Here is a 26,550-nt window from a genome sequence, read left to right on the forward strand (position 1 = left end):
CATTTCTCTGAACGAAGGGATGTAGAATTAGAATTAGTACCCCCAAGGATGGGTATTGGAACTTGTTCTTTTAACTTGTTCGTGAATGACTTAAGAGTTCCACGCTGGGAATAATTAGAAAAAGGAATTTAAAATAAAACTACTGATATCATAATGTTGTTATACAAATGTATGGTGTGGCTGCACTAGGAATACTATTTATAATTCTGGTAACCTCACTGCAAAAAGGATATTGTAGAGTTGGGAAAGGTTCAGAAATGGGCAACCAAAATGGTCAAGGGGATAGGGTGACTCCCCTAGATTGCAGTGTGTGTGACGTTTTGATTTGGTTTAGAGAAAAGGCAAGTAAGAGGTGTCATGAAAGAAGTTTATAAAAAGGATGCATAACATGGAGAAAATGGGGGGGGGTTATCCCATTCATAAGACTAGAAGAGGCACGTCCAACAGGTAGATCGTGATCTACCAGTAGATCACTGGACATCTTTGGTAGATCACTGGTAGATCACTGGCTCCCCTCAAACAACTTTGACCTGAACCCCACAAAAACAGGGCTTCCCCACCTAAGAAAAGCTAAACAACTTTGACCCGAACCCCGCAAAAGGGAGTAGATCACTGCCAGTTTTTAACTGTGAGTAGATTGCAGTTTCTTGGGAGTTGGCTACCCCTTCTCTAGAACATAGACATCCAATGAGGCTGATCATTGGAAGATTCAGCACAAATAAAATGAATACTTCTTCATGTGGTGCATAGTTAAACTATGAAACTTGTTCCCACAGGAGGCCGTGGTAGCTACCAACTTAGATGGCTTTAAAAGGGTTCAGAAATTTTTTGGAGGTGGCAGCTATTGATGGCTACCAGCCATGATGGTTTTTCTCTGCCTCCATGGTTGGAGACAGTAATATCATTGAATCCCAGTTGCTGGAAACAACAGGAGTGGAGAACGTTCTTGTGTTTGGGTCCCGTTCCCTGATTTCCCGCTGGCATCTGGTTTGCCACTATGGGAACAGGGTGCTAGACTAGATGGGCCATTGGCCTGAACCTGCAGTCTCTTCTTCTTGTACCTGGGAACGTGCCTCACTGAATTCAGTGGGGCTTGAATAGACCTATGTAAGGCTATTCTGCAAATAAGGTCTACAGGATGTCACTGTTTAGGTATTGGAAATGGAACCATCAGAATCCTAATTGTTTCTATGTGGATACACCTTTCATTAAAAAAAATAATTGGTAAGCAATTTTAAGAATGCAAAGACTGTCTCACACGCCTTTCAGGAAATCTCTCTTTGGGCATTGAATAGGCTTAGATTTGCATGGTTTTAACAGATTCTCAATCTAGCACCATCATATATATATGCCCTTAGATTGGTCCCCGTATAGAATCATAGACTAATGGATGGATATTATCTAACACACACACACACACACACACATTTTGTTGTGGAACTCTAAGCAATCACAAAAATTGTCTGGAAATCTATGCCAACAATTATTAAGAGTGGCTACAGAATTAGGGATGATAGCTTCAATGGGCAAAACTTTCTGCATTATAAAAAGGAACCAAAAGGACAGGTGGGTTCACTTAAAGAAAGTCCTTTCATGCCCAGTTCCTCTAAGGATAACTTAGATTCACCTGCTGTGCACTCCCCCTGCCCAAAAAAAGAGAGATTGTGTAAGCTCTGTATGGGGTGTGGGATGAGCCGTTGTTTTCCCCAGAACCAAGCTGCAAGCTGAACATCAGAACCAACAGCTATTTTTGTTTGGTCACAGTAAAACAGAAAGCGACATTGTACATGTTTGAGAAACCACTGGGAATGATTTCGTATGAGCTGCTTTCTGTCTTGTCAGTCATATTGGACAGCATGGAACCTTGAATTGCAGCATTCGAAGTTTTGATGTGCAATCTTTCTAGCGTGCTAACATATTCTGAAATGTCTATTACAATTTGGAAATGAGCCTTTCTAGTGCCCCCCCCAAAAAAACGGAATGATGTTGGTAGAATTGCAGGTCTTGGCATACAATCTCACAGAAACACTTCTTCAAATGGTTCACTGGACGACTGAGTTTAAGTAACTTAACTTTGCGGGGCGGGATCCATACAGTAGCGGTGCCTATACAGTGATTTAATTTTTGAATTTTGCGGAAATCTTCCTCCTCTTTAAGAAAAAGAGAGGGAGAAAGAAGACGAGAAAAAGAAGGTTTCTGATACAAGGACTTATGTGTTGAATTTATTTGTTTGTTGGAATTTCTATACCGCTTAACGTTTTAAAATACATGAGCGATGTGCATTTTAAAACCTGGAATTACGGTATATGCAAAATACAATACGGAAAAAGAGCAAAATATCTTCAACAGCATGGGCAACTATGGCAGGGAAAGCCTACATGAATAAGAAAGCTTGAAGCATAGGTCTAAAACATAGCAATGTAGACACTGGTCAGACATCCATTCTATAAAATAGTGTAGTAAAGTCCAATCAGCAATATATGATAGTCTTAAGATGTTGATTTGCAGACTAATTTAGCTTGTTTCACTTGTAAAATATCTAATTTTGTACCATGGACGTTTTGTAAATGGATCAACCGTGCCATTTGCAATGCAATCTTACATTGTCATCTTCTGGAATCCTATGAGTTTGGGTTTTCTCTCTCTTTCTGCATGGATATTGTCTATTTTAATCAGGAATGCATCGAGCAAGAATGGGGGACCCGCGGCCCATCAGGTGGTGTTAGACTCAGTTCCTATCAGCCTTAGATTTGTGGTCAGTGGTCAGGGATGATGGAAGTTGGAGTCTAACAGCTTCTGTAGGGTCACAGGTTCTGTAACCTTGGTGCAGAGCATTGAGAATTCCTTTCTGAAAAGGCGAACCTTTCCTACTGGTCATGATTCTTTGGGGTGAAGGGATGAAAACTGGAAAGAAGTGGGGAGGGAAAGGATGGATATTTATACTTCACAGAGGAGCGCTATTTCTAAATAGAGGGCTGAGCTTGAGTTAAGGGCACTTTGCACCGTCAGGCAAAACCAAAGAGGAGGAGGAGACCTAATGGTTAACATCAGGATGAAAAGATTTTTCTCATACAAGGAATATTTTGGTGGGTTTCATAAATGCACAGTAAAATGGAAGCAAAGATGCTGTGTGTGATGAGCAATCTGAATTGTGAGTGCCAGCAGCATGATAACTATGTAAATATTCAGCCAGGCAATCCTCATTACAGCCACTGCTAATTCATGGTGACTAGCAGGATCAGTACAGTGGTACCTCTGGTTACATACTTAATTTGTTCTGGAGGTCCGTTCTTAACTTGAAAGTGTTCTTAACCTGAAGCACCACTTTAGCTAATGGGGCCTCCGGGTGCTGCCGCACCACCGCAGTGCTATTTATGTTCTCTTTTTTTTATATGTAAGATATTTATTAAAGTTTTCAAATTTTTTATGCAAACAAAAAACAAACAAAAAGATTAAAAAAGACATATAGTTCATAATACATACTTTTCAATAACATATTTCTCTGACCTCCTCATACCTCCCCTTCTTGTATTCCATTTCAAATTATTTGTTCAGCAAATCCTTAACTTAAAGCATTACAGCTTATAATACCACCTTGTTTTCTATCCAAACCTTTTTTTCATATTCCTTTATATAATTACAGCTAGAAACCACTCAATTTCAATCCAACATCATTCAACATTCCTTAATTTCACAGTGCTATTTATGTTCTCATCCTGAAGCAAAGTTCTTAACCTGAGGTACTATTTCTGGGTTAGCGGAGTCTGTAACCTAAAGCATATGTATCCTGAAGTACCACTGTATAGGGAAAAGTCTCATGTTCCTGTGGCTAGACCCAGCACCAAGCAGCAATGGTAGCATAGAACTTGAAGCACCTAAAGCAAGGGGCACTTCATTTTGCAGATGCTTTAAGGGATAGCAGTTCTGCTGTGATGAGGCTGTAGCTGCCACCTGTAATGATTCTTCTATCTTGTCTGGTCTAGCAGTGAACAACAGAATCATAGAATCGTAGAATTGGAAGGGACCCTGAGGATCATCTGGTCCAGCGGTTCTCAACCTGTGGGTCCCCAGATGTTGCTGGACTACAACTCCCATCATCCCTGAGCTCTGGCCCCACAGGTTGAGAAAGGCTGATCTAGTCCAACCCCTTGCAATGCTCAACTAAAGCATCCATGACAGATGGCCACCCAACCTCTGCTTAAAAAGGAAGGAGATTCCGCCACCTTCCGAGGGAGTCCCAGCCATCATGGCAATGGTCTGGGCAGATGGGATCCAATCGCATCTAGAGAGTCACGGGTTTCTCATCTATGCTCTAGCCAAAACTTTGCCATTTTTCTCTTTCTTTGGACCAGGTAGTAATAAACTCCACCTACAATCAATAAGAAATACCTCCTCCATTTTATAATCACTAACCTGCTGTGAGGCGAAGTGAGGCTAAGAGGCAGTGAGGGGCTCAAGGAGACCACATGAACTTTATGGCTGAACATAGATTTGGACATGGATCGCCTTGTGTGACACTATCATCTGCACCACATTGATTCTCTAAATTATAATGCGCCATGATTCCTATAAATACCTCCCAGGTAGCCAGGTCAGTTCCATCTCAACTTATCCAAGAGATGTTGCCTTTAGCAGCTCTTGTTTTGATTTACTGCTTGCCTCGTCTCCAACCAGCTGACCTCCAACATAGTTTATTTTTGCTTACTCTGTATGGAGAAAGCTCTGACTTCAGTGTGAGACTTAAGTTTGGCATCATGTTTTGCTCAGATTTTAGCACCTGGTTTCACTCAGGGCTTAAGGCCTCAAAAGAACATTAGAACTGGTTACCTTTCTGGAACTATTTGCCTTAGCTCCAGTTTAACCAATCAGCACAGATTGATTTCAAGCGTAATTTAAGTAACTCCTTTCATCGTTTGTGAAAGGTTGAAAACTATTATAGGTAAACTAGAAACATCAAGTTGTACATTCAGTTAACTTAGTATTACATTGTAATCCTTTGAGCTCTGTCTCTTGTGCCTTCTTCCTTTTCCCCTTGATGGACATTACAAAGACTCAATCCATTAAGGCTCCCCAGAACTTGTTGGACTCCAGCTCCCATCAGCCTCATTCAGCATGGTCAATGGTCAAGATTCATGGGCTTTGGTCCAGTTTGGTGGGCACTTGAGGGTCCCAGGGGAAGCTGGCAATGCTGAGGTAAAGAAGAGAGTATACAGAACCTTGGACAGCTCCAAGGGGCCCTACTAATACAGCTACTGGAGTTGATGTCCCTTGTGGGGCCAACCAGAACCTTATGTAGGCTGACCAGACCTGTTGTGTGCTAGGCTTTACCTCCCTGAAAGAGCAGGTTATCTGGTTGAAGAGTCGTCACCTTATATTGCAGTCTATGGCTTCTGAGAGACTAGCAAGACAGATGTTCTGCAGGGGCTTTTCCTCTGAGTCAAGGTATGGTGGTAGAGCTGTGTTCTCTGGGGCCCTGAATGAGGTGCTGGTGTTCTTCCCTCAAATAAGATGCCTGAACCTTCTCATCAGTCCCCACTATGCATGGCTGGGTCCCCAAGTCATTAGTCATGACAGAGTTCAAGTCCAGCAATATTTGGAGGGATGCAAGTTCCCCATCAAGAGCTTGGAGTAGCTTCCTTATGAAGAAACATTTGGGATGCTTATTAGTTTAGGGGCAGCAACTACATCTGAAGTTTATGACATTATGAAAATTCTGGAGTGAGTTTATTTGGTGGTTTAGATGGAGGCAAAGAGGAAGAGCCCCTACTTATGAAATGCTCTCCCCATCTGGCACCAACACTACAATATTTTTAGTACCAGCTCAAGACTTTTCTTTGCTCGCAAGCATTTGAAGTTTCTGTCTTTTGTGCCAGCTATTTTTTCAGATTTTGGTTTGGTTTTTTGGATGATGTTCCTAGCAGGGCATGGTTACATTTTTCTTTCCTTGTCTAGTTATTCTTCACATGGAATAACATACAGAACTGATCCCAAGATGGTGCTGTGTTGCTAAATAAGACAGATTGTTCAAGAATTGGTTTTGACAGAGAACAGTCTTGCAATAGCTATTAGCTAGGAAAGTTAGCAAGATGTTAACAATCTTTGTATTACCTACTATCCAGAGGTATACTATCATGTTTTTGTAATATACATATGATTACTGAATGCTGGAACAAACAGTAAGAGAGGCATCATCTTGGCTGCTGAGTAAGATGATAATTTAGCACCACCTGCAATTCTTATATTATTAGTTTCCATAGAAAGCTCTTCAATTGCCTTAATAAGGAGGGAGTTGTTTTATTGCAAGCTCATGCTTATTTGTGTGATTCTTGACTTCATACAGTATATTTTGATTATTTTTCATAATGAATAAGAAGAACGCAATAGTTTGCTAATAGTGGCCTGGTTCACAACCACACCATGGGTGGTCTTCAGGGCCATGTCTTGGGTTTGCATGCTGTGGTTCCCTCCCTCATTTCCTGCTTCATGATAGCTATAAATTGCCATGATGACTAATAGGGCAAACTATGGGGTTTCTAAAATACTGCTATCTTATTGGAACTCCCAGCAATCTCCTAACCAAAGTCTACACCTTCTTAGCTCCAGAAAAACAGTAGCCTATTGGGCACTCCCAGATCATTTCCTGGGCTTTGAGCAAACTATTGTTATTATCAGAATTGGAAAGTCAGTTCAAATTGATATCCCATTCTCAAAACCAAGCTGTAGTTTGAAACAACCATAATTTTAGAAAATTGGGATGTCTTGTCAAACTATAGTTATTGCAAACCAAAGAGGGAATTGGTGCATAAGAAAGCAGGAAAGAAAGGAGGGGGTTACGCAAAAGCCTGAAGAACAGTCCGGGTAGACAAAGCTTGGTTTGGCCACAACATCTGAACTTATCCACTGAATTGGATGTGTATGTTTATCAAAGGGAGTGAAAAGAATTGGGCAAAGCTGAAATAAAACCAAGCTAAATCTTACTGTTATTGGACTTCCTTAGAGGACCTAAGTGGGTTATATGTGTAATAAATAAATGGCGCGGGGAGGAATTATATTATATTACCCTTTCATTCTCTCTGCATAGTGCACCTCTTTTAAATAGATTATCCTTCTAGCCATAAATTCATCTTTCTCGTTAGTTTTTGCCCATGTTCTTCCAGCTGGTTTATTTTGGATAGGAAGCATCATTATTTCTACTAAGATAACACATCTCTGACACTTCCCTGCAAAAGAGGACATCATTTTGGATGACATATCTAAACGAATTCCATCCCAAGTTTGCATTGCTTTTAAAAACCACTCCTCCTTTTTCTTCCCATCACCCAATGTATCCTACCTGGATCCTTTGGGTCTTATGAGAGTTCCAAAAATCTAGACCAGTCAGCTGCTAAATACATTTTATTGTGGTAAAATAACTATTTTAAATTATGTAGGACTGCTAGCTTTACTCATCTTAATCAGTAGATTAATAAACTAAGCAATCCTACACAATGCTTTCCGGGAAGTAAGTCCTATTGAAGTTGATGAGACTTACAAATCTAAGATTGTACTGCACAGGTTTAACTGATGTGAATTAGTGCCACAAATTTAAACAGATGCAGAACAACTCGAAGTGGCATGCATTTTTTAAAATAAAAATCCAAACTGCAAAAACAAACAACAATAAACAAAATCGGCAGGGTTACATCTTGTAATTACTAACAGAAGGCAATGCATGTAACATATTTTTCATCTCTGTGTAGGTAAACATTTATGTAACCTCCACTGGCAACTTGGACCTTTTCTGTATTCTTCATCATAATATTACAGTGTGTACTTAAGCTCTTTTCCATCATTTGGAGAGAGGCTGTAATAAATGCTGCTGTATGTGTCCCTGATTTGCATGTGAGATAAAATCAAACTACACTATATGAAAATATAATATTTTATTTTTGCCTCCAGCTAATTTAAGTTGGTACATGATTTTTTTTTCTGCCAGGGCTTTTTGCCACAGCTCACTGTACCAAGAAGACACTGTTAAAAGTTCTGCAGTTGTCCAATTTTGTGTTTATTACCCTGCAAGCAGCCATGTAGTCTTTGGGCTCAGATGTGTTGTTGAAATATGAAAGGAAAAAAGAAAACATTAAAAATAGCCTTCTGAGCTGTAGTTTTTGTTTCTTTGACTTTAAATTATATTCCCCTTTTCTTGGGTTAGAAAGAAAAGCTGGTTTTAGTTTGTTGGATAGGTGGTAGACACCTAAAAGAGGGATCAGACAATGTGGTTCCTTCTATGTAATGTTGAACTACAACTCCCAGGCAGCATGGCCAGTGGCCAAAGATGATATGGGTTGTAGTCCAGAAACATATGGAGGGCACCCTATTGGCTACCTTGATCTAAATGTATATGAGGCTGTTCAGAGGTTTGGGCTGAAGTGTCACCAATAGATCACTAAAATGCAGGACTCCATTATCACCTTTTCATCTGAGTCAGATGAGGTGATGGAAGTGCTGAGCGGGTGCCTAGAATCAGTAATGGTTTGAATGATGGAGTAAGAAATTGAAGCAAAATACCAATGTTGGAAATCCTGCTAGTTGGGTGTTTTAATGGATCTGATAAGTGACGTTTAGCCTTTTCCTGGATGGGGTTGCACTTCCCCTGAAAGACCAGTTTTAGGAGGACTGTTAGCTCTGGCCCTTACTTTAGATGCCCAAATGCTATCAGGGAAATGATTTTGCTTTCTCCAGCTCCAGACCCTCTTGTCACACTTACCCATGCCCTAGGTGAAGATTTGGCTGCTACAATGTATTGGGCTCTCCTTGGAAACATCCCCATGTTCAGAACATGGCCACCACATAATTGATTGGCATGGGTGGCTTGGAACACGGGCTTTCTGTTTTTAAAACAATGCTCACCGGTTTCCGGTTACGATTCCGTTCAAGGAGCTGATGTTAACATATAAAGTCCTATATGTCTTTAAACTTGAATCCATTGGCTCAGGTTGGGTTCTGTGTATTTTTATGGCCACAGTTGTGTTTCAGACAGTATTGTATCGGGAAATAAATAAATGGCACCTACACCAAAATAGGGCTCAAATGCTAGACATTGCCTGCAACTTTGAAATATAAAGAGACAAAGTTGACATAACATTTATCACATTGTTTAAAGGGGGGGATCTTCCCTATCTTGGGCTCATGTTATCTGAAGGACTGCCCATTCCAAACCTCCCTGTTCTCCACCCCTGAGGACCCCTGAGGACCAGTTCTCAGTGCCATCACCTTCACAGGTGAGGCAGGTATCAATCAGATATACCACAGAAACACCATATAGATATTTAACCTTAATAATTATTTTTAAAATGCTGTGTATGATTTGGAAAAAGCCAAGTACCTCCAAATGCCTTGTAAGGATCATGTTTGGTATTTCTAGAAAGAGTCCATTAATAAAACGTTGTGCCTGCTGGACCAAGTCTTTTGTGTGACCTCAGTCCTGTTCCCCCCTTCTCCGTCATGAAATTCCCTTTGTGATCAAGCTTCTAAATTGTGCAGGGAAGTCCACCAGACTCCGCACTGCAGACATTCAGCCGGAAGCCATGTTGGGCTGACATTGATAACAAGATGGAGGGTGGAGAACCGAGGAGCATGTCCTCCCCCCCTTGCCCCGCTTTTCACAAGTGGGTAGGGTTTTAGTAAGGCCTGCATAGTGAATGTGTGGCAAAAGGCTATCGGAGTGGAACGGTAGATATCAATATTTGTGGCAGAGGGTAAGGTGCAAATAAGTGGGCTGGTGATGTTTGTGTGAATGTGGACAGGTAAGGGTTTTTTGTCGTAAAGGTAAAGGGACCCCTGACCATTAGGTCCAGTCGTGACCGACTCTGGGGTTGCAGCGCTCATCTCGCTTTATTGGTTGAGGGAGCTGGCGTACAGCTTCCGGGTCATGTGGCCAGCATGACTAAGCCACTTCTGGCGAACCAGAGCAGCGCACAGAAACGCTGTTTACCTTCCCGCTGGAGCGGTACCTATTTATCTACTTGCACTTTGATGTGCTTTCGAACTGTTAGGTTGGCAGGAGCAGGGACCAAGCAACGGGAGCTCACGCTGTCGCGGGGACACAGTCTTGCTAATGATGCACAGCTCTGTTACCTTTTTTCACCTGAGTTAGGAGAGGCAAGACAACTTCTTGGTCAGTTTGTAGTTCTGGCAATGGACTGTATGAGGGCCAATGAGCTGAGACTGAATCCTGATAAGATGGTGGCCCTGTGAATTGAAGGTTCCCACGACTGGGAATTGGGCAGGTTCTGTATGGGGTTGCAGCCCCCTATAAGGAACAGCTACGTAGTCTGTTGGTACTCTTCAAACTAGAATTGCCAATGGAAATGCTGGTAGCCTCCATAAGGTTTGAAGTGCTCTTGGCCAGCTTTAGTTGGTGTGCCATCTAGGGCCATTCCTAGCCAGGGATAACTTGGCCACAGTGATCCATGCAGTGGTAACTTCACAAATTGATTATTGCAGTGCACTCTGTGTGGGGCTGCTGACTGGAGCAGACTGGTGAGATTGGGGGTGTCTGGGATAGGCTTTTAGGTGTGATCAGAGTTTGGTAAAAGATCTGATTTTGGATAAGCAAGTTTACATGCAGCAATCTATTGAATGCTTGCCTCGAAATTGGTTTTATAGTTCTGTAGTTTTAGCATTCTGTAATTATTCATCTGATGTGCTTATTGTTTGTCATCATCTTGCATGGCCTGTGGTCAAACAAATAGAAGTATTACCAAGCTGTAACTAATAACATGGCAGAGCTGCCTTTTAAAAACTCACTTAAACCTAATGTTTGTCCATTAACATGAAAAAGTATAAAATTGAATAAAAAGGCTTTATATTTTATTCTGTTCTTTTTGGTGGTTATACACAGCTGAATCTTTTAAGTACATTTCTAATTCTGCATTATATTAAAACTGGAATAAATTGTTCTCCAGAAAACAATCAGGGCATGGATTGGGTTGGTTTTTTTAATTATATGAAAATATCTGCTTCTCCCGTGCTCTCTCTGAATATTTGCTTTTTCTACCCCACTGATGTGAAAGGTCAAGGCAAAGCCTGTAGAACAGCTTTGGGGTATTTCTTACAAGCCTTTGTTCCTTTGAAAGGCTCGCAAATTATTTGGAAACCCGAAACTCTTACTGAAAAGGGCTTGCTCCAGGTCTAGTCAATTTATGTCTGATCCTTCAGTGTGCTAAGGTCCTCTTAAGTGATACTCAGCACCTCCATTTCTCTGTAGAGTACAGTTGTACTGTTGAGGGTCAAACAGCTCATGACAATTATCATGTTGTTTGCCCCTGAGTGCAGGATTTCTTTTTGCAGAAATAGCCAGCATAAGGAGTCCAGTCTGGGTTGGGATCCCAGAGTAGAAGTCAGGGTGCTTTAGTCCTTTACCTCCTGCTGTGTTCCTGAGCTGGATTTAGGGACTTTTTTCATCCTGAGGGCCGTATTCTCTCCCAGGCACTCTTCTGAGGTCCACATGCCCATGGCAGGCCAAGGACAGAGGAAACAACAGGTGGAGCAATGCATTCAAAATTTACCTATGCGCAGTAGGCTAGTTTCTACAAGCATGTACCCAAGAAACAGGATGAGCTCAGCTAGGAAATCTGAAGTGTGTTCTCTATGTTGTGCAGAAAGGTGTGCTGTGAGAGTTGTTGTTTAGTCGTTTAGTCATGTGCGACTCTTCGTGACCCCATGGACCAGAGCACTCCAGGCACTCCTGTCTTCCACTGCCTCCCGCAGTTTGGTCAAAACTTTTATATGCCTGTTGTCTTTGTCCATGGAGTTTTCTTGGCAGGGATACTGGAGTGGCTTGCCGGTTCCTGCTCCAGGTGGATCACGTTTGGTCAAAACTCTCCACTATGACCTGTCCATCTTGGGTGGCCCTGCACGGCAAAGCTCACAGCTTCTCTGAGTTATTCAAGCCCCTTCGCCACGGCAAGGCAGTGATCCATGAAGGGGGCTGTGAGAGAGACTGTAGCAAAAGGGAATTGGTAACGTCTTCAGATGGGTGAAGCCCTTCTTACGCACAAACTGTGTTCACATCAGCAAGATGCAAAAAAAAAAAGCTTACGGACCCTGAATTTGCTAAGAGTTTTCTGCATATCTGGGCTATTTCTGGATTCTGTCTGAAACACACACTGATATGTGGGAGTGGAAATGCATGCAGCATCTTTTTGCTCTTCTGCCCAAAGTTGCACATTTAGCATAGTTAGGAACTTAGCACACAGCTGTTGCCCATTGCAGAGTTTGTAATTTAAAGTTGTCCTTCCATTGCCACTGAGGTCAAACAGGAGCAAGTTGCCCATTACACTTGGCACAGATATATGTCCTTGGGGACAATCCAGGCTGGTGCACAGGACCACCTTGTGTGTGCTAGCCATAGTGCTGAGCAAAACATCAAGGGTTCCTTGAGGTGAACATGCCTCATGACCTATTTAGGATGAGAAGGGAGAATCACTACAGAGAGGTCTGAAAAGATTATTCCCAAGCTTCTGTAAGCAGGGCACTCATGTGTGGTGACCTTCAGTGCAAGTCAAGTTACTGTAATGAAATAAAAGTTTGTGAGGTTTTCTCTTCAGGGGCAAGCCCCATGCAAGTGAACTCGGAGCATGCTTGTACTATGGACGAGAAGGTTTAATGGCCAATGCCTTGCTCCAAGGAACCTTGCATAAATAGCATAACTAGAGGAAGGTCAGGATTGTGGTTCATGATTGCTAAGGTGTAGGTGAAGAAATACAAAGCTACCTTAAATGTGTTCAGGTCTAGTGTAAGGAAGGAATTTGCTGGTGTACGCCCAGAATATTTGTCCACCTTCTTTGAGAAATCTTGGAGAACAGGTGAGGTAGCACAGGACTGGAGGCAGGTAAATGTTGCCCCAGTCTCCAAAAAGGGGAGAAGGGAAGAGTTAACGGGAAATATTTTGATACTGGTGGAGAGTATAATGGAGACAATTTATAAGCATATTGGTAATAATGCAGTGATTAGTAGGAGTCAGCATGGATTTGTATCCCAACAGATTAATGTTACCTTCCTTTTTATTGGGTAACTAGTTTAGTGGATTGTAGGAATGCTGTGGATATAATTTATCTTGATTTCAGCAAAGTATTCGATAGTTTGAAAGTTTGTTGAGTGTATGCTCAGAGCTTCCGTGAGCCTCCTTTCAGTTGACCCTGAATACATGCAATTTGTGATGAAGATGGTAGTCTCATTTTTTTTCCCTTACTTTCTCCCCAGGTATCATCCTTGGATTTGGTCTTCGGTCATACCACTTCAGCTACCGAGAAGTGAAGTACTTTTCCTTCCCAGGCGAACTCTTAATGAGAATGTTGCAGATGCTGGTTTTGCCTCTCATTGTATCCAGCTTAGTAACAGGTACACTCTTATCTTTTCCCTTTTTCTGTTTTGCAGCAGCTGCTGCTTTCTCTTCCCCTTTTGCCAATGTGTTGATAAAGAGAAAGGAAAGCCTACAGCCGAGTGCATGAAAAATGGCAAACTCCAGGATTCAGATACTTGGTAAAATAATTCAGGGGCCATCAACATGGTACCTCTGGGTGCAGTGGTCCCCCTTGGGGTCTTCCCTTGGCACAAGAAAGCCTTTGAGTACCCCCTCTCATTGAGCACCCCTTGATCACAAAGTGGTGGTTACATTTTCTCCCTTGAAAAATACATAGAGCTGAAGGAGGAAGTTGTAAGAGTGATGCTCTTTCCGACTTCCTCTTTCAGCTCATTAACTCCACTGGGTCTGACTTTTACCCAGCTCCCTTGGAAAGGTGAGGTGTGGGCTGATTCAAGGAAGGGGGAAAGAATTGAGTTGCTTAAAAAACCAAATGTGCCCACTGGCTTAAAAGTATTGGTGACCTCTGCAGTAATACACCCTGGATTATTAGGAAAGAAATTGAAATTAAAATTCCTTTATATATAGATGCTTTACATGCAGAAGGTCCCATGTTGAGTTTCTGACATCATTTAAAAGGGCAAATTTGCACTTGATGAGAAAGATCTCTCTCTGCCTGAGATCTTAGAAAGTGGCTACCATTCAAAGGAACAATATTGAGATAGGTGAGCAAATTGTCTGACCTGGTCTAAGCTTCTTTGTCTACTGACAGTCAGCAGCAAGGCTGGCTGATTTCACAGAAATTGCTCGGAAACATACCTGCACATTTTGCTTCATAGCTTTCTTTCTAGGAGAGCTACAGACCTACTTGCTGAAAAAAGTAAATATCAGAATCAGGGCCTCCTCCCTGGGGTTGCCAATGAAGGCCTTTGCAAGGCCATGGCAACCCTTACAATAGAAGGAAATATTTTTTCAGAGCTGAATTTGTCTTTGGTCATACCAAATATGCTCATGTTTTACTCATCTGCTATTTTTCATATTGTTACACATACCCCAGTCTCTGAGTAGTGAGAGGTTTCGGGGGTTCTAGTGTGAGCCCTGGGGTTAGTTATCTTGGAATGAAGGCCGCATTTCTGCCACAGAAATGGCATTTCTGTGATAGCAAGGATTCGTTTATACATACAGTGGTACCTCGGGTTACAAACACTTTGAGTTACAGACTAACCCGGAAGTAGTACCTCGGGTTAAGAACTTTACCTCAGAATGAGAACAGAAATTGTGCGGTGGCGGCAAGGCAGCAGTGGGAGACCCATTAGCTAAAGTGGTACCTCAGGTTAAGAATGGTTTCAGGTTAAGAATGGACCTCCGGAACGAATTAAGTTCGTAACCAGAGGTACCACTGTATTTATACAGGTTGAGCGTAAGTAGAAGAATGGAAGAATGTGGAAGACATTTTAGCCACAACAAACCCTCTCTGCTACCACAAATAACAAAGCAGGGAAATTAGGATTTACACACCCCTCCTAAAAATAAATTAATAAATAGGTTTGCTGCATAGATAGTGCTTTGAGTATTTTGACTTGTAACAAAATATAAGACTATTTTATGATACTGCATAAGAATCTTCTCATCTGCTTTGTGTGACTGCAATATTATTTTTAAAACAGAAAATATCCTTCCCTCCTTCCTCCACCCTTTTTATAAATACAACAAATATCAGAGGGAGGGAGAAGACCCATCGTTGAACCAAGAAGGGTGCGAGGGAAGAGGGGCAGTGGGGTGGTTGGCAAGAAAACAGGATGGTTTCCACTTTCCTTGAGCAGCGAGGACAGAGTGGCTTTATCAATGGCTAGAAGTATCTTTGTAGACAGTATTGATGTCCATATGCTGTTGTCTGCAGAAGGCAGCTAGTTTGTAAAGGGAATGAGGTCAGTTGTCCAGTGTGAATAGGTAAGGATTCTTCGTTCTGATGTTTCAACACAAGTTGTTTGGCCGCTTCGCGTGGTACAAAGAATCCACTTCTTTTGTCTGGATACAAAGTCTCATTGAGGCAATACAACATAGCAATAAGTCTTTTGAGGGCCATTGGATTGTGGCTCATCTCTCCCCACAAACTACCTTCTCAAAACTGATTCTCTATGAAAAGATGGATGGATCAGTCTATTTTTGCTCCATATCATTTTTGCATCTGTTCCTTCATAAACTTATTCCATTTCTGCACTAATCTGTGTTTTTTTAAATCTGCATCAGAAGTCATGTTTAAATACATATTGGAATGTGAATCTTTGGATGCATTTTCTCGCAAAGTACACATTTATACTTGTATAAATGCTTTATAAAAATAGCTGAGAACTGTGTTGCAATATTCAGAGCAGTGTGAAATCTGAAAGATAACTGTCCTGTTCTCATTTTGCAGAGGCTGGGGGTAGGGGAGTGAAAATCAACTCTGTTTTTAAATAGAGCATTCCTCAAGCACCCCCACCTCTGAGAAATCTAGTTGCTAACCTTGGGCATATGTTAGATCCCCCCCCCCCAGAACTTGAATTTCTATTTATTATTTGTTTGTTTTTTTAAAATGCAAGTTACTTGCATGAAATGGCAGAACTTTGCTCATCTCTGTTTTGTGGTGTTATATACTAATCTTGATACAAGGTGTTTCTGAGATATAGCTATAGATATGCAACCTGTTCCCCGCGTTCCCATTCAGCGAGAAACTCCAGAACCAGCACTACAGGACTGAGAGTCAAGCTAGTCATGACAATAAATGTCATGCATTGCATTTCAGCCTTTTGAACTAGTACGTTTCCGAGCACGATTCAAAGTGTTGGTGCTGACCTTTAAAGTCCTAAACGGCCTCGGTCCAGTATACCTGAAGGAGCGTCTCCACCCCCATCGTTCAGCCCGGACACTGAGATCCAGCGCCGAGGGCCTTCTTGCGGTTCCCTCATTGCGAGAAGTGAGGCTACAGGGAACCAGGCAGAGGGCCTTCTCGGTAGTGGCGCCCACCCTGTGGAACACCCTCCCATCAGATGTCAAAGAGATAAATAATTACTTGACATTCAGAAGACATCTTAAGGCAGCCCTGTTCAGGGAAGTTTTTAATATGTAACGCTGTACTGTTTTTAACACTGATTGGGAGCCGCCCAGAGTGGCTGGGGAAACTCAGCCAGATGGGCGGGGTATAAATAATAAATTATTATTATTATTATTATTATTATTATTATTATTATTATTATTATTATAAAAATAAAATAAAAAATAAGGCAGCCACTGATGGAGAGAGCAGGTTTAACCACAGTCCGGGGAAGGGGTCCTGTACCGTTGAAAGTCCTGTCCCTGGAAAGCTGGTTTTTTTCCTTAGGCAGAGGGACATTTAATTATTAAAACATTTTCATATGGTGCTCCACGTTTTTCCTCCCATACCAAATAGCAGCTTGAGATGGAGCTCTCCCAGTGGTTGTTCTCAGGAGCAGTTTGTGTGCCATTTGACCAATTCTGAGACCATGAAATTTCAAGTCACTGCACTGAGGCATGATGACTAGGGTATTTCTTTCCCTTCTCCTGCACCCTGCGATTCTTCTGCCTTCTCACTGCAGCTTCGTGCTTTCCCATGCCATGCACTCTCAGATGCTCCAGCAATGATTACTCTTTTCTGAGAGTAAGTGATGAGTGTCATTGTGGCCACAAAACTCCCTTCCCTTATGCCACATGACTCTACCGGACCTAAATTCCTCTCCCAGGCACAGCAGGCGTTCCTTGCTGAACTTGATGTGTGGCTGCATTCAGAGAGCACCGTTGCCGCAACTGACAGCATTTCCAACAAGGCCATGAACTCTGACCCTCATTTCCAGGGGTCAGAAAGTTGCGCCTGATTCTGGAGCAGGAAATCTGGTTTTTCTGTGACACCATGACCCCTGCCTGCAGCTATAGGAGAAAAACTCCATGGCTCATGTTTCAGGGGAATGTCATCTTGCTGGTTTTAGTTCTGAGTCCATCTCCAAGCATCAATCTTATCGTCAGAGAAAATCTAATTCCATAGACCTGGAAGAACTAGCAGCATTTGGAAGAGCTGGTCCAGGACTGAGCTGAAATGGCCTCCCCAGTTTTGCCACCCCATTCAGAAGCTTTGCATTCGGAAAGGTCATTTTGATGATATTCTGTGGCACAGAAGAGAGGGGGCTGACATAGGCAGTAATTGCTATTGGTGACCAGACTGTTTCCTGGTGTGGGGTGATCACCATTTTGCCTCCAGTACTTCCTAGATTGAGGGCAGTAGGTCACTACATAGTGTCACCATTGAGTCAATGAGAGTGAGGGCAATACTTCCTGCTGTGACTCTTGGAAGTTGGAGGATGGCAATGCCAGCAACCAGCCACTGGAATTCCAAGGAACACCATTGTCATCATCACCAGGACAGTAAAACAGATGATGGGTAAACCAAGAAGGATGGTGGTCTTGGGAAATCTCGGCTCTCACTCAGAGCTCCCAAATCCTGAGCCAAGAGTTCTTTTAAAAGAATGTTTGACTTGGCCCTTGTTAATGTGGAAGTCCCAAATTTATACCCTGTCCCAGTATCACGGTCCAGTTCAAGGGCGATCGAAGTCCTGGCAGGGAACGTCAGGACCGGGGGCAAGATGGGGGAGTGGGAGCAGGAACGAGGGTCCAGAAGCCAGGAGTCAGGAAGTCAAGGGTCCGAGGATCAAGAAGCAAGGAGTCACGAAGTCAAGGGTCCAAGGATCAAGAAGCAATGAATCATGAGGTCAAGGGTCCGAGGATCAAGAAGCAAGGAGTCATGAGGTCAAGGGTCCGAGGATCAAGAAGCAAGGAGTTATGAAGCCAAGGTTCAAGGATCAGGAAGCAAGAAGCCAAACTCAGCAAGGCAGGCAGCGTGTTGCTGTGGCAAAGAGCCAAAGGGAAATGCTGACCTTATATCCCTTCCCAGCTCTTGCCACCAGGTGCTGTGAGTTACCAATTGGCCTCACCTGTGCGGCCACGCCTTGCCTCTTCAGAACAAACTTAGGAAGCCCCCAGTCCTGCAGAGTCCTATTGGTCACAGGGCCTGGCTCCTGCACGCACACCTGACACCCAGTCTCAAACTTACTAAGTAGTCTTAGCCAAGCTTTTATCTTTCAGCCTCAACCACTCATCTTCAGCATGAGGATAATAATGCTAATCTATCTTTTAGAGTTCTTGTAATAATTATTAGTATAAGATATACTAATCCTTGCAATTTATGGTCCTCTGAGCATAAGAAAGCCCATCAGCTACATATTGCAATATGCTCCACTTTCCATTGAAACCTCCTGCTTTGCGTTTTGCAGTTCCAGAAACTTTATTTTTTTATTTTCTTTGAGAAAATGTGCATCCTGCACTTTCACTGGAAAAACAGTGCTCAGTTTATGGTGGACTGCAGTACACAGAGGGTGCACTGCTTTCAGCCTGTTGAGCTGCAAGTTGTGTGAATTGTACAATTGGAGCATTTTCAGAAAGCATTTCATAGATACAAAGCTGAATCTATAGTTTGGTCATACAAATCCATCACTGGTTGCAACTCCAGCAAGCCCTGGGGGCTCGCTCAGCACCCACTCTGTGGGGCCTTGGACGCAACTTCTGGGTCTCATCTGAGGCCTTGGGGGGGCCTTGAAAGGGTGTCCTAGGCCTCGCAGGGCCTCCAACATCACTTCCGGGGGTGACGTAAAGTCATAACTTCATGTTATAACAGCACCGCTGGGCACCCATGATCTGGGGCCCAAGTCAGCACCCCGAAATCCTGTTGTTTCTGACTGGAGAATTTGATGTGGGAGAGAGGGTAACCCCAGCCAAATGAACATAATGATCTTTCAAGCCAAAGATGGCTACCCCTGCAGATATTGTTGAACATTGACTCCCATCAGCCCTAGCTAGAATGATCAATGGTCAGGAATGATGGGAATTGTAGTCTAACAACATGTACAAGTGTCTGCTATTTCCATGCATCAAGAATCTGCTTCTGATGTATTATTTTTACTAGTGTATTAATTTTCTGCTTTAATTGCTCTGCATCCCAAGTGACCATGCCGTTTGACTGGCTTAATAAGTTACTATGATGAACTCTCCTCTAATTAAACTAAAGCAATTCACCGCATTACATCATGCTTATTTAGCATTAGGAGGGCCAACAAAATCATCAACTGGAAGTTCTTTTTTCAGAAGCAAATCGCCTTTAATAGTGGGTGACTGGTGTGAGTGTGCATGCGCCCCTTCCCCCCTCCCTGCCAACACTCATTTCTTCTTCTTTTTGTGAATGAGCAACTTTAAACCTTCTTGTGAGATGGGGGGGGAATGCTAATCAAGATGTCACGTCCATAAAAGGATGGCCTTTTCAGGTCTCCACTAAGCAGGTATCAGCTGTGTTTTGTTCCTGTAAAAAAAATAAAATTGCGCTGCTATTCTCTGTGCTCCTGCACTTCTGATTCTTGGCACTGGGACAGTAAGTTCTTTGTGCTCTGGTATTACAATGAGGCTACCAAAGAGAAAGAGCCTTGGTCCGAGGCTGTCAGCTGTTACTAATCACTGTTCTATGGCTTGCTGTGAATCTCTGCGAGTCCTTACCTCTTGCTCTGCTTAGCACACATAAAGAAGATAAATTACGCCTTTAGTTTCCCTTCAAAAAGCATATTGTGTGGCACATTCCAATACAGTGAGCAAAAGACGGAATCATGCAAAGAGTTAAATTAGTATCTAAACAGCCCCCGCAGCAGGGCTTTGCCCTGGCAGATGTGAGGAACAGGAAATGTACTGCTGGGCTGGGCATCCAAAAAGTTCCTTGTTGCTTTGCACTTGACAAGTTTCAGAGGATAAATCAGTTGCAGCTCAAAGCACAGCATGTCTGGAGTTTATTTGGAGCCTGCCTATGCTCTTCAGCTATACTGTAGAACCTGGCTTCAGTGCCAAGGGTGGAGTTACGGAAAGTGATGATAAAAAGACAAGAGTGAATCTGAGCATGTACAAAATTATCTCGAAGTAATCACAGTCTCTCCACAAAACATGGCATTGGGGAACCTGTCTGAGGGCAAGAGGCCTTGACCCCTGTGAAAGATTCATGAACCGTGGTCCAAATGAAAATATCTCTACATCATCTTCAATGGATGTCTCTTTGTACTATATAGCGTACAAGGCCAATGCCAAGTTCGTTTTGCTTTGTTTATATTAAACAGGGTTAACAATGACAGCAATTAAAATACCTGGCTAAATAACGTTTTTGTCTGGCACCAAAATATAGCAACTTAGGCACCTAGTGAGCTTTTTAAGGGAGGGCATTCCAGAATTGGGTTTCTATTAGCAAATTAGTAGCTGCTTTGTCATTAATCCTCCAAATGATTCGGAAGTACAGTTTGCAGATCAAATTTTACACTGACTGCTCACTATTTGATAATTTCCTCTACACCTGGATCCCATAAGTATAGGGAACACTTCAGCATGTCAACCTGGCATTTTCAGCAGCTAAAAGTGTTGGTTTTTTAAATTTTGTTGGACACTATAGGTATAATATGCCAGCGATACAATATCCATAGGTTTATCATGAGAGCTCAGTGAAGAATATTACAGGTGGACCATCACACTCCACTGCTGGGCCGCCAACTAATTTCTTTTCACTTGATAGTTGCTGAGATTTTGATCCTGCCAAGGCACTTTTAATGTTCTTATACAGTGGTACCTCGGGTTAAGTACTTAATTCGTTCCAGAGGTCCGTACTTAACCTGAAACTTTTCTTAACCTGAAGCACCACTTTAGCTAATGGGGGCCTCCCACTGCCGCCACGCCGCTAGAGCACGATTTCTGTTCTCATCCTGAAGCAAAGTTATTAACCTGAAGCACTATTTCTGGGTTAGGTGAGTCTGTAACCTGAAGCGTATGTAACCTGAAGCGTATGTAACCTGAGGTACCACTGTACACCTTTCAGGAATGTTTACTGAGGAAATAGGAAACATACAATGATCTACCAGTCTTCTGAAGAGTTTCAAACAACCCTATTAAAAAAAAATCTAGAGTAATTAGGAGCATCCCAGGGAAACAAGGGACTTACATTAAAAACATATGGCATACACTAAAAACAGTAAAGCAATTCAGGTGCTATGAATAAGGGACAGTGAACATGTGATGGGGGCAAGTTTGGTTGAGCACACTAGCTGCATCCCATCTCTCATCCTCTTCATCACCTTCCAACTGCTGGAATGTGGTTGTCTAAAGCATGGACCTTTTTATATCTGCAGAGGCTCCCTGTGTATCTTAAAATGCTTTTGTTTTGTTTTTTAAAATGCTATCAGAGGACTGTTGTCCTTTGTCTGGAATGACAACAGACCTCCTGGTTGACAGAGTCTATGCTAGGATTAGCTAGCTGTGATAGGTGTTCCTTCAGACTTGTACTAGCTGTGTTCTTCACATCCTGCTCTGATCATGAGCAGAAGTCCACAAGGAGGGATAGTCTACCACAGCCTTTCCCCAACTGAAGTCCTCTAGATGTTGTGGACTGCAGTTCCCATCATCCATGACCATTGTCCCTTCTACTGGGAGCTGAAAGGAGGTGGCATCCAAAACATCTGGAGGGCACCAGCTTGGACAAGGCTGGTCTAGCAGACCAGGTCAGAGTCACAGGATCTCATATACTTCCCAAAAAATCAGCAAAGCCTTTACTGCTCCTGGAGCTGATTACCTCTCCCATGCTTTACCCACTTCCTGAAAAATGGCAGTTCTTAACACTACTCTGCTTCTCACTTAACTCCCACCTGGTGCCCTGCCTGCAGCAATAAGCAGGAATCAGGGAGCGGAAGACCCCACTAATAACTCAAGGGGCTGATTAGTTCAGATAGAACTCTTGTCCTGTGTCTCTTTCATCTCTATTTAAATGTGGAATTTCCTCTGCACCTGTAATCAAGTATCTGCTGGAGCACTGATGAAGGTTTCACTCCCACAAGTTAAGATGCTTGAAGGAGGGGTATGATGCCAGAGGAGGAGAGGACAGAGGGTGAAGAAAGAGCCGTGAGTGGAAGGGAGCACTTTCCCATCCTTTGGACCCCCTGGGAAACTCATCAAACCTGCTGCACCTGGAAATGGGTGTGGAGAGTGCACCTGTGGGCAGCCTAAGAAAGTACCTTCCTCCTTGGGCATGTCCATAAAAAGCAAGTCCAGAGTAAGAGACTAGGGTGATGTCAGCTGTTTTCAGGAACTCTTTTCATTGGTGGGTGAGTGGAGAGTTTGTTTGCACCCTGGGTTCTCACCTGGAGGCAGAGAGGAAGGGGTGTCAGAAGGAAAATGAATTGATATTTTTATATATTACAAACTTTAATGTAACATTTTCATATGTAGCTGTGTGTTTTTGTAATATCTGTTTAAGTTGCCTGTTCTTTCAGCTTTCTGTACACTGCTTGGAGATATTTTTTAATATATTAAGCACTATAGAAATTAAATAATCAATACATATATTAGAAAGTATATGGAAATAGTAAAAGATTATACCAGCTCAATGTTTTTGGGTAATAGCATCTACAGCCTGTGTATAATTGATGTTTTTACTATATGTTTTTAATATATATTCATGCGTTTCTTTGTACAATTTTTAAATTACAATTTGTGAATTATAACAGTTTGTACAATTTTTGGGAACCAGCTTCTTTTGTAAATAAGAAATTACAACATAAGAATTTCGAGCACAAAATAATTGTGTTATATAGCATTTGCAACGCATTCCGAAAACAGACATACCATCTCTCCCAATCCAAGGGTAGTTCATGTGTATCAAGGGAGAGAGGAGAAGCTTCTATCTCCCCTGCAGTTGTGCTGTTATAAAGCACACCGTGTCTCAGATTTCAAGGGAGAAATGTAACCTAAGAGCGAAGGAAGTCACTTTATATCAAGCCAGACCATTGGGCCATCTACATCAGCACTGTCAGCACTGAAGTGGGATAGCTCAGTCGGTAGAGCACAAGACTCTTAATCGCAGGGCTGTGGGTTTGAGCCCCATGTTGGGCAAAACACTCCTGCATTGCAGGGGGTTGGACTGGATGATCCATGTGGTCCCTTCCAAATACATGATTCTATGATACCTGAAGTTGCTGGGGATTGAATCTGTGGGTGGGGAGGCAGTTGCTCTGTCACTGAACTATGATCCTTCCCTCTTTGGACTGTAGCTCCTTGAGAGAGCATCTGCTTTCATATTCAGAAGCATTCTATCTTTGATACTGTTGATAATATAGCCATCGTGACTAGTAGTCACGGATAGCTTTATTCTTCCATTTGTCTCATCCTCTTTTAAAGCCATCAGAGCTGTTGGCTGTAACTTGTGGGAGCAAATTCCATAATTTAACAACACGCTCTGAGAAGAAATACTTCTTTTTCTGAAAGCCACACCATTCATCAGGGTTCTAGTATTACAAGAATGCTTATTCTAGTACAGTGGTACCTCGGGTTAAGAACTTAATTCGTTCCAGAGGTCCGTTCTTAACCTGAAACAGTTCTTAACCTGAAGCACCACTTTAGCTAATGGGGCCTCCTGCTGCTGCCGCACCGCTGGAGCACAATTTCTGTTCTCATCCTGAAGCAAAGTTCTTAACCTGAAGCACTATTTCTGGGTTAGCGGAGTCTGTAACCTGAAGCCTATGTAACCCGAGGTACCACTGTATGTGTATTCACAGTTTTTTGTGATGTATGGACTCAAGTTTCACTCTCATGCTTCTATTTGCTAGGAGTTGCTGCCCTGGACAGCAAAGCATCAGGAAAGATGGGGCTCCGAGCCGTCGTCTACTACATGAGCACCACGATCATTGCTGTCCTGATTGGAATTATCATGGTGGTCATCATCCATCCAGGGAAAGGGTCGAAGGAAAAAATGCACCGAGAAGGCAAGATTGTCCGAGTGACAGCCGCAGATGCCTTTCTGGACTTGATCAGGTAAAAATGCATTTTCTGTCGTATAAGCAAGGTAATGAAAGTTACAGCATATGATTGAATTTATTAACACCCAGAGCTATCAGTCTCTTTTCTCTCTCTTTTCCCTTCAAAATGGCACCCCCGGCTCAGAAATAACCTGTAAACGTAGACCCCCAAGGCTTATTGATCAGGCTTTTTAAGCTTCTTAACAATGTACTGTGGGGTTTACTAATGAGATTTGAAGCAATTCATAATTCCCCGATTCGGGGCCAGCCCTACTATTAGGCAGAGTAATATGGCTGCCTCAGGAAACCTAACTGAGGAGGTGATATTCACCCACCATTTCCCCTAAGTTCCCTAAGCTGGTCTACTCTGCACTATCGAAACTCTCCTGCTGTGGTCAGTATGGTGGAAGAAATTGTCCCATCACCAGTATTGAAGTAAGATTCAGGGGGCAGCCACCTTTGATCTCAATAGTAGAGCAATGGCTTTCCATGCAGACAGTACCAGGCTCAATCCCTGGCATTTCCAAGCAAGGCTGGGAATGTCCCATCTGGAACCATGGAGAGGTGCTGCATGTTGAAGCTAGGTGGATCTATGGCCTGACTTGTTTAAATAGCAGCTTCCTATGTTCCAGTGCTCCATTCTGTTTCTGTATGTAGAATGGAAAAGTAAAAGAAGAAGGTAGTTAGCGTAGGACTCCTTGATATAATAGCAGGATGTCTGTGGCTTTTTTTAAGTTTGTAATTTTATAGTACTGACTAAAATAAAATTTTACATAGGATTTTTAAAATGGAAAGATTACAGTAGGACTTTGTTCTAACTTCCTGTTGTGGACATTTCATTCTAGAAATCATTAAGGCCAGTGTACAAAAATGTTGTGGGTTGTGATATGTGAATTTGGGGGACACCATCTTATCCTTTGTGTTAGCAAAACGCCTTAGGCAGATCTGCCCCAATTCTCCCCACAGCTGTGCCTTCTAAAAGCATGTGAGGAATTTGAGAATTTCTTCTGTGGGTTGACTGTGAACCTGTTGAAACTGTGATTTCAAACAATGCTGTGGCTCTAAGTTTTGGAGGGCCCCATTCTATACACTCTTCCTTCAGCAGCTTTACTTTCTCACTGCAAAAGTGTTGTTTATATTCTGAATCAAGGAAGACATGTATTTATTGTTTCTACTGTCTAACCAAGGTAAACTTGAGGCAGGGTAGATTTGCAGCATGCTCCTGCTCAAAAGGTTGAGGAGAAAATTCGCTGAGATTAATTTGGTGAATTGCAAAGAAGTAGCAATCTTTTTAAAAAAGAAAAAAGAAAAGAAAAAGAGAGTAAATTGATGCTAGTTCAATATACTGCTGAGACCATATGTCTGTGGTAGAATACATGTCTCATATTCAGTCCCTGACATCTCCCATTAAGAGGATCAAGTAGCAAATGATGGGATACACCTTTGCCCAAAGAACCACTGCAAGTCACTATAGATAATCATCACTAGGTGGACAAACAATCTGACCTAGTATGGTATGGAAGCTTCTTATGAGCATAAGAACATAAGAAGAATCCTATTGAGTCAGGCCAAATAGATGACCATGGATGACCCTATACATATTACCTTTGATGTAAACCCCACCAGCTTCAATAGGGCTTCATGTTGAAATGATAAAAGGTGTGTACTATTCCTCAAATAGTTGTTGTTCTTTCTTCACAGAAACATGTTCCCTCCGAATCTGGTGGAAGCCTGCTTTAAACAGGTAACAATGTGTGGTTTTAATTACACCTATCTTCATCCGGGAGTTTCAAGTAAATCTTCTGATCAGATGCAACTGAGTAGTCTTAGCCATTATGTTTTTGTAATGCCTAGAAAAGACACGGATATAACGTCTCTCCTTTTCCCCATCTCTCACAGTTCAAAACAAACTATGAGGAACGGACACCTAGTATAGCAGTTGACTCAAACGAAACATCTGTCCTTGCTGGCATTATAAACAATGTGTCCGAAGCAATGGAAAACCTAACTCAGTTGAAAAAGGAGATGATCCCTGTTCCAGGGGCTGTAAATGGAGTAAATGCACTTGGACTGGTTGTGTTCTCAATCAGCTTTGGACTGGTGATAGGGAACATGAAGGAGCAAGGACGAGCATTGAGAGAATTCTTTGATAGCCTTAATGAGGCTATCATGCGCCTCGTATCACTAATCATGTGGTAGGTGTTGAATGCTACGTTTGTTGATCTATCTAGCACCATCCGTGTGCATGGCATTTTACAGAATACAAGAGGAAATACCCCTTCCCTGCCTAACGTT

General features: G+C 42.4%; 1 protein-coding gene across 1 annotated transcript in view; it reads left to right on the top strand.

The window, feature by feature from the left end:
* Positions 1-26,550, top strand: part of SLC1A3 (solute carrier family 1 member 3) — a 35,892-nt gene that overhangs the window by 3,888 nt on the left and 5,454 nt on the right. The window contains exons 3-6 of the mRNA XM_053408428.1: positions 13,246-13,383; positions 24,067-24,271; positions 25,957-25,999; positions 26,155-26,450. Coding sequence (XP_053264403.1) covers positions 13,246-13,383; positions 24,067-24,271; positions 25,957-25,999; positions 26,155-26,450 — 682 coding nt within the window. The remainder of the gene's footprint in view (positions 1-13,245; positions 13,384-24,066; positions 24,272-25,956; positions 26,000-26,154; positions 26,451-26,550) is intronic.

The sequence above is a fragment of the Podarcis raffonei genome, chromosome 11 (assembly GCF_027172205.1).
Source record: "Podarcis raffonei isolate rPodRaf1 chromosome 11, rPodRaf1.pri, whole genome shotgun sequence".
Classification (NCBI taxonomy): Eukaryota; Metazoa; Chordata; class Lepidosauria; order Squamata; family Lacertidae; genus Podarcis; species Podarcis raffonei.